The sequence below is a fragment of the Gymnoscopelus microlampas genome (assembly GCF_963454915.1).
Source record: "Gymnoscopelus microlampas genome assembly, chromosome: 23".
Classification (NCBI taxonomy): domain Eukaryota; kingdom Metazoa; phylum Chordata; class Actinopteri; order Myctophiformes; family Myctophidae; genus Gymnoscopelus; species Gymnoscopelus microlampas.
The window spans coordinates 7822689-7832131 of NC_139960.1; the positions used below are offsets into that span (position 1 = coordinate 7822689).

The 9443-nt window shown below is 40.8% G+C and overlaps 1 protein-coding gene across 2 annotated transcripts in view; it reads left to right on the top strand.

Annotated features, from left to right (window-relative positions):
- Positions 1-9241, top strand: part of LOC311040258 (protein NLRC3-like) — a 31450-nt gene extending 22209 nt beyond the window's left edge. For both annotated transcript variants that reach the window (XM_084050427.1, XM_084050428.1), the window contains exons 9-14: positions 318-367; positions 860-2630; positions 3125-3301; positions 4302-4451; positions 5791-5843; positions 6863-9241. In XM_084050427.1, the coding sequence (XP_083906553.1) occupies positions 318-367; positions 860-2630; positions 3125-3301; positions 4302-4451; positions 5791-5843; positions 6863-7389 (2728 nt within the window). In that variant the 3' untranslated portion in view covers positions 7390-9241. The remainder of the gene's footprint in view (positions 1-317; positions 368-859; positions 2631-3124; positions 3302-4301; positions 4452-5790; positions 5844-6862) is intronic.
- Positions 9242-9443: the final 202 nt, after the last annotated feature.

Genomic DNA, 9443 nt, shown 5'->3' on the forward strand with positions numbered 1-9443 from the left:
TAGTAATACAGTCAAACCCCTAGCAGGGACCCCCCTGAGTCTATAGAGTTAGGGTTTAGGGTTAACCCTAACCCTAAACATAGTAATACAGTCGAACCCCTAGCAGGAACCTCCCTGAGCCTATACATTTATGGAAGGATGATTGTTATTGCTTAAACATGTAAATTTATAATGTTGTGGGACATAGCATTCTATACAGTTGTTCAAAAGTTACACAGTGCTGCTTTAATACTATTATATTCATGAATATTAATATTATATAAGACATTTTAAGATATGTATAAACGTACTGTAATACATTGCCTTCATGTCCGCAGAGAGAAGACAGTTGGACTGAATACACCCAGTCAAACCAGAAGTGCACAAAGTAAGATTGAATTAATAAAAACAAAAACATAGTAAATAAAACAAAGAAATGGAACAAGCAAGTGACTCTAGTTCTGTGTATATGCATGTCCCCTTCTTGCACTTGATGGAACACTGCTGCTATTGGATAGATATTGTATCTGCACATTTTCAAAACTGCTGCCCATAAATACGATATTGTACCTGTCTTGGACTCGTATTTACAGTACATCCATCTTTTTTTATCTTCATTGTATTATTATAACAATATTTTGCAGAACAAGCCCCGTCAACATTTTGCTGCTTGTATTTGTATAAGTTAGTAACAAATAAAACCTCCTTGAATTATAAAAAAATAGGGAAACTATCTTTAAAAAGATACAATGTTATTTATGTTTTTTTTTTCTTGAAACCATTTTGAAACCAATTTACAATGTGCAGACATAGCTGTAAGGAAGTAACGTTATAAATTAACCTGAATGTTTCAAAAGTATTTGTTCTCTTATCTTTGCAGGTGTCAGTCTGCAGGAGGATTTAAAGGATTATAAGATCAGTTTGAACAGTCTTGATCGTGTGACATACGTCACTGAAGTGCCCTCCCTCAGCAGCATCTACACAGAGCTCTACATCATAGTGGGAGAGAGTGAAGGGGTTAATAACCAACATGAGGTGTGGCAGCTTGAGACAGCTTCCCAGATGAAGACCCTCCATGACAAACCAATCAACTGCTGTGACATCTTTAAACCCCTCCTCCTTGGCAGAAACACACCCAACAGAAGAGTTCTGACCAAGGGCATCGCTGGCATTGGAAAAACATTCTCTGTGCGTAAATTCATTCTGGACTGGGCAAAGGGTTTGGAAAATCAAGATGTAAATCTCCTGATTCCCTTTTCATTCCGGGAGCTGAACTTGGTCAGAGATGAGCAGTACAGTCTTCTCACACTGATCCATGTTTTCCACCCAACATTAAAGAAGGTCACAGCAGAGCAGCTTGCTGTTTGGAAAGTTGGCTTCATCTTTGATGGTCTGGATGAAAGCAGGTTTTCAATTAACTTCCACAACAATGACATTGTTTCTGATGTCACAGTGACATCATCAGTGGACGTGCTGTTGGCAAACCTCATCAAAGGGAATCTGCTCCCCTCAGCTCTCCTCTGGATAACTACCAGACCTGCAGCAGCCAATCAGATCCCTCCTGCATGTGTTGACATGGCAACAGAAGTGCAAGGGTTCACAAACCCCCAGAAGGAGGAGTTCTTCAGGAAGATATTCAGTGATAAGAAGCTAGCCAACAGAATCATCTCACACATGAAGACATCAAAAAGCCTCCACATCATGTGTCACATCCCAGTCTTCTGTTGTATCACTGCTACTGTTCTGGAGGACATGTTGAGGCTAGACGAGACAGGACAGCTGCCTAAGACCCTGACTGCGATGTACAGCCACTTCCTGTTGGTTCAGACAAAAAGGAAGAAGCAGAAGTTTGATGAGTCACATGAGCTGAATCAACAGCAGCTCATGGAGACTGACAGGGAAGTTCTTCTGAAGCTGGGTAGGCTGGCATTTGAACATTTGCAGAAAGGTAGCATCATGTTCTACCAAGAAGACCTGGAAGAGTGTGGTCTTGATGTGAAAGACGCCTCGCTGTACTCAGGAGTGTGCACAGAGATCTTCAAAAGAGAGAGTGTGAAATTCCAGGGAACGGTCTACAGCTTTGTTCATCTGAGCATCCAGGAGTTTCTGGCTGCAGTCTACCTGTTCTACTGTTTCACAGAGAAGAACATGAAGGTACTGGAGCCATTCCTAGGGGGCAGTGTCAGTTCCTTGGATGACTTCCTGAAGAGAGCCATTGAAAAAGCCCTAGAGAGTGAGAATGGCCATCTGGACCTCTTTGTCCGCTTCCTTCATGGCCTCTCACGGGAGTCCAACCAGAGTCTGATAGGATGTCTGTTGGGTCAGACAGAGAACAGTCCAGAGAGCATCCAGAGAGCCATCAACAACCTGAAGGAGATGACCACTGAAGATTACTCTCCTGAGAGAATTATCAACATCTTCCACTGTTTGATGGAGATGAACGACCACTCAATACATCAGGAGATCCAACAGTACCTGAAGTCAGGGGACAGATCAAAGACAAAACTGTCTGAGTCCCAGTGTTCAGCTCTGGCCTTCCTGCTACAGATGTCAGAGGAGGTTCTGGATGAGTTGGAAGTGGACACATACAACACATCAAAGATGGGGCGACAGAGACTGGTCCCAGCTGTGAGGAACAGCAGAAAGGCTCGGTTAGTAGTCATATAGAAAACATACTAGAACAGAGTCAATCTACCTCCACACCTATAACACTATAACTCATTGGTTAATGTAAAGTAGGTCTCAAATACTGGCCTCAAACAGAGGCCAGTCCCCAATAAAGCAGGATAAAAATAAGACTGAGTCTAAAAATACTGCTAGATGATAAACTGACTGACAATGTCACACTTACCCAGCACTCTTACTAGTAGATAGATAGACCTTTATCTTACCCAGTACTCTTACTACTAGATAGATAGACCTATAACCGTATTCCTAACATTAACCTCAGTACAATTATGCCTACAGCTAACTTTATTCCTAACCTTAACCTCAGTAAAAGTAGCGTTTTATCAGTGAAAATGGGGGTGTGGCCAAGTTGCTCAAACTAGCGGCACTAACACTACTCGCAGATAGGACTTCTCTTAGTTGACTTCCTTGATAGTGAATTGGATTTAAAATATTTTGATTTAATCTGTATTTACAGACTTGTTGGCTGTGACCTCAGAGAGACACACTTTAAAGTTGTGGCTTCAGCTCTCAGCTCTAATCCTTCACATTTAAAAGAACTTGACCTAAGTGACAACAACCTGGGGCTGGAAGATTCACTGGATTTGCTGTGTGCTGGATTGCAGAGTCCACATTCTTGTCTGGAGATTCTCAGGTCAGATTCATTTAACAGAATGTAAATATTAAATGAATACAGCGGTGAGACCTTATTTGAAGAGTGTGAATAAGGTTGATAGCGTAACCAACACTGACTAGAATAATGATAAAGTACACTGGTTGTTCAACTGGACGTATAAGTGTGTGATGTTCAGGTGGCTTTTGATGACCGTGGCACAGATCAGGGTCAGCAGACACATCCATTTGTTTCTTCACCATTATACAGTGCTTCACAGTACCGTAGGCAGTGGAGAAATCTATGACAATTATACAGTGCTTCACAGTACCATAGGCAGTGGAGAGATCTATGAAAGTGTTATTAGTTTGAGCTAAAATCCATCCTCACATGTTGGGTGTGCCTGAGTAGCTGTCCAGCACAGGAACAGCCAGGGTGAAAACCATCTTGGTTTTTGGTCAGTTTGGAGTCTATCAGTGGCCTGAAGTGTTGGAGTAGTAGGTAGGTGATACAGGAGGGAATTGGGAGAGCAGCTCATTGGGGATTATGGGTCTCTGCCAGATTTGGGGATTGCAACAACCTTGGCCTTTCTCCAGGCAGATGGGGTTTTCTGTGTCATACATGAATTCATCATTTCTAGGAGCCGTTGTGTTTTCTGTTAGAGTTTTGTCAAAGGCCCTGCACCCTAGAGGCTTAAAGTGCAAGGACACTTTGTTAGAGTTTTGGGTTGAGCACATATCTTGTCATGATGTAACTAGTCAAAACCCTGTACGAAGAGTGTTTTAACGATTGTTGATTGTTAATTTTACTATTTGAAGATCCGCATCCACGGATCCAGTCTGCTTCCTTCCTTCTACCAGAGAAAATGGCTAAATCAACAGGAAGTTCACCTTTTTCTTTCAGATCAAGTAAAGATTATTTAGTTAATGTTAGGCTTCAGCTCTTGTATCTCTACACCAAACCCTGTTGGTCAGACCAGGTCCTGGTTAGTTTATCTACCCAGGAATAATGTAATATAACTGGTGTTTGATTCTTCATTTAGACTGACAAACTGCTGGTTGCCAAAGAGATGCTGTGAAGTTCTGGCCTCAGCTCTAGGTTCTAATCCCTCCCTCCATCTCAAAGAACTAGACCTGCGTTTCAACGTCCTAAACGATTCAGCACTGCAGCTGTTCTCTGGACTGACTTTCCAGTGAGTAGAATGAACTATGTCCATGTTTGTTAGTTCACGGTTTAAATTAGAATGTTTCAATGGTTGGTAGGCAGGCTGGGGTTGAATATGAGTAAAATGAATGTGCAATACATCACCTACATGCAAATGCATCAAACTATTATTATTATTATTATTATTATTATTATTATTGAGGGTTCGAGGCCTGTAAGGCTCGAAACCTCTTTGAAACTCTTGGCTTTCTTTTTTTTGGCTTCGCTTTTTACGAAACTCTGCAATATGGTAGAGGGCTATGCCAAACAACCAAGGCCCGAAACTCAAAACCATTGGCCAAAGGGTGGCACTATAGCACTCAATTGAAAATGGCAACTTAGAACAGGTACAACTTCTGCCCTGTTTGACCTACAGCCATGACACTTCGATACACACATGCGTCTCCTCATGCGAACAACTTTGTCACTCTGACTCTCTTTGAATTATATGAAAAGCAGCGGAAAAAAACTATACTCCGGGGATTTTTGAGCAATCTGCATGAAACTTTCTACGCGTGTACTTTGGACCTATGCCGACAAAACGTTAGAAGCGGATTTTCCATAAATGAAAACATTAAGCTTTTATGAGCCAATAAATATCGCAGTTTTATTCAGCAATTATTCATCTGCCCCTAACACATACATGCAGACCCACATTTGTTTGAAACTTTACAGTAATGTAGAGGGTCATTCCAAATATCACTGAAACCAATCTTACTCTATAAGAGCCTATGATCTTCATTAGACACCATGAAGCCTTAGCTCAATCACTAGTGTGACAGCCTGTGAGTCCGAACGTTGAGTGATCGATTCCTGTCTGTGGCCATGGATATTGTAGAGGCCTGGCTTCATTAAAAAAAAGTGTCTTTGGATTCTCCTTTCTCACTGATTAAGGTCTAGGGATCGAATAGCTCAATCAGTAAAGTGTTAGCCTCTTATTCCGAAAATCCCTGGTTCAAACCTCACTCAATGCAGCCTACATTTAAATTGCATTATACATTGCATTATTGTTAATTGCATGGTCTGCTTTGTCTCAAGTTCAATCTATTCTGTTTCTACGTCTTATTGTGCTATTGTTGCATATCGCTTTTTGCCTCTCATGCCTCGAACCCGTTTATTGCTGCTTGCAGCTATATTTATTATTATTATTATTATATTATTAATGCTAGCGTTATTATAATTGCAAAAATATAGGTCTGAAATGTAATGTAATGTAAGTAATGCCATTGTTTAGGACGCATTGTTTACCCCCAACACTGATTACAAGTTATATTAATTTATTACTTAACCCCTGAAAGAAAGTGATGTACATGTTGTACTTCCTACAGAGTGAAACATGGAGGACATGAACACTGGAATAAACCTCAACTCCTTACAAGATGTGAGTGTCTGTCTGTCTGTCTGTCTGTCTGTCTGTCTGTCTGTCTGTCTGTGTGTGTGTCAATATCACACATTGACATTTTATACTGGCCCCTCCGTCCCTGGATGTTGTCCTGATGTTGTCTCTGCTCTTGGATGGCTCTTACATGACATTAGCAAGATTGAGTTCATGTGGCTTGACAGAAACGATGTCAATCAATAGACAACATAAACATAACATAAATTATCTGCTTTCTTTTCGTAATGATGTGGTCTGTCCGTCTGTCTGTCTCAACCCAGCCTAAGGGTCAGTAGGTTCAACATAAAGGATGGACTCCCCCCTTCCCAATCCCCAAACAGTCAGGCCATACAGGTTTTAAATACAAATTAAGTCAAGGATTTATTTGATGTTTAAGATAAATCATGGATCTATTACCTCAGTGTGGGTCCATAAATACAAGGGGTGTCACGATACAGTAACTGCATCAAAATATCGATTTGAATTTCAACAATAGAAGTATACCGATATGTAAACAGCAACATATTTTATTGTTTGACTTTGTATCTATCTATCTATCTATCTATCTATCTATACTGTATCTGTCTGTCTGTCTGTCTGTCAGCTTGAAGATTGGCTATGTTTACAAAAATAGCAGATCTACAAGTTCAATACTAGTCATACCGTTATTCGCTGTGAGCTTTAGATCATCTTTTTGGCAAAAATAGCAGATCTACAAGCTCACAACATGTTGCATCATAACAAGTCGTGAGCTTATAGATCATCTAACAAATGAGCTTTATTTTAAATAAAAATAGCAGATCTACGAGCGCGTAGATCATTGGTAACCAATCGGGGGTTTATATTGCCCATACCGTTGCCCATAACGTTCATACCGAGATAACGATACGTGTGTGTGTGTGTGTGTGTGTGTGTGTGCGCATGCACATGCGTGTGTGTGTGTGTGTGTGTGTGTGCGCGCGCATGCGTCAGTCACTCAGTGAATGATGTATATAATGTTTACTGTGTTGTTTTCTCGTCAGATTTCCATCGTCTCACACTGGACACAAACACAGCACACAGTGAACTCTCTCTGTCTGAGAACACCATGAAGGTGACACGGGGAGAGGTTCAGAATCCTCCTGATCATCCTGACAGGTTTGATGTCTATAAACAGGTTCTGTGTACAGAGGGTCTGACTGGACGCTGTTACTGGGAGGTAGAGTGGACCACAAGGGTTGATATAGCAGTGACTTACAGAGGTATCAGCAGGAAAGGATGTGTTGACTGTTTTCTTGGATTTAATGACAAGTCCTGGAGTCTGGACTGTGATGCTAACAGTTACAGTGTCATACACAATAGTAAGAAGACTGTCCTCCCTGTCCGTCCCTCTGGCTCCAACAGAGTAGCAGTGTATCTGGACTGTCCTTTTGGGACTGTGTCCTTCTATGATGTCTCCTCAGGCACACTGACTCACCTGTACACCTTCCAGAACACATTCACTGAACCTCTCTATGCTGGGTTCAGTGTTTACGCCTACTCCTCAGTGTGTCTGTGTGAGCAGAGATAGAGATAGAGAGTGGATATTTTGACACCAGCTAAGTCTGACATCATAGAACTCCATATTTGGACATGACTGACTCAAGGGTGACATCATTGTGACGTCATCATAAATAAAACAAGCAGACAGGAATAAAAGCAGGCAGCACACTGACATAAGAGAGGGTTTGTGTTGTTAAAAATGTTAAGAACTAGAAGTTCGGGCCGCTACGCGGCCCGAACGTCTAGCGTGACGCGTCGTTCACTTTGCAGTGCCACCTTACAGGCACCTCACAGTGTGAGAGAGAGTTTTGTGCTCTCCTAAATCCACGGCAGGCTTTGAAAGTACCCACTTCAGAAAGAGGTGACGTGCATCACCTCTCCAATGACCAAAACCCACTATGGAAGTCGTCGAACTGGTGCGATCTGACGGCATCCTAGAATTTATAGGTAGGATGTGATGTCATGCGTGATGTCATGCTGTCGTGAGATTACGTCACACTGGCGTTGTGTCCATATTCGGAGTGATGCAACGTACATACAACATACTGACAAACATACTGACAACCGACATGGCGCAGGATTCAAATTGTATATATATAGATAGATTCGGGACGACCGTCTCATCGTGATGTCAGATTACGTCACATTGGCCACATACAACGTACATACATACTGACAACCGACATGGCGCAGGATTCAAATTGTATATATAGATGATCAATAGCCGATCTACAAGCTCACACCACGTCCCATCACAACGCGTTGTGAGCTTGTACATCTGCTATTTTGGAATAGTGAAGTATATGGTTAAGTGGTTGAAGTGATCTTTATGTTTGCTTAGGACCCCCTCCCTTTCTTGACATAGTCATCAGCTTAATTTTTATTTCGTTTTTGTTTAGTTTTCGTCAGTGAAAAAAGGTAGTCGACCAACATTTTTCGTCATAGTTTTAGTCGACAAAATGAGGACGAGGACAATAATTGTAACTGTGTAACTCTGACAGGGTACAGATTTGGTTCCATTTGTACCCTCTCACAGTTACATTAACAATGACAATCATTATAGCCGATCTACAAGGTCACGATGGGACACGTGGTGAGCTTGTAGATCGGCTGTTTTCTAGATTATTTTGAAAATTGCAAGATGTTAACGTCACAAAATACACAGTTAAATCATCTCTCTCTCTCTCTCTGTGTGTGTGTCTGCGTGTGCGTGCGTGCTTGAGTGTGTCTATGCATGGCTGTGGTCCCCAGCTAAATGTGTTAATATTTTAACACAATTAGTTCAACCACTTTAACCTCTATATGTACATCAGCTATTTGAAACTAGCAGATCTACAAGCTCAGTGAGTTTGTATCATCTTGAAAAATCTTCTGGAATATTTTCACAACACAAACAACACAACTCTTGTATGGGGGGTACCTGGCACAAAATATGTTCAGATGGGGGTCCACAGACAAATAATATGGGGTCCTTGATATGAAAAAGTTTAGAACCACTTATCTAGTCTATGGTTTCAAATCTACATGTGTCAATCAAAGTCTATGAGTCATCACCGCAGGAAGCTATAGATCTGAGATTTAGATCAGATTAATATAAATCAGACAGTGCTGCTCAAACCTCCACTCCACACATTTATAAATATGTATCATAAATACTGTCCATCAACACTGATGATGATGATGTAAATATCACACTGTTGTTGGTTGACTAGACTTCATGTCATTTACTCTCATGTTGAACTTTGTAAATCACTCTGGATTCAAACATCTACTAAATATCTCCATGCATTAATTAATTACATTCAAATCATTCATTGTTCATGTATTGATTCATTATTAGATCATTAGTTCCTCAGTCATTCTGTTATTTTTGTTTTTATTTGCATTATTCATTCCATTTTATTCTCATTCTTCAAATGTTATGGTATGATCAATTTTAGAAGTGTTTAACTGTTTAATAAATGGATTCTTGAAAGTCTGATATTGTTCCTTTGTTAATATTCATAGTGTTGTTCTAGGAGATGTATGCTAATATACATAGTGTTGTTGTAGGAGATGTGTGTTAATACTCAAAACCACCGA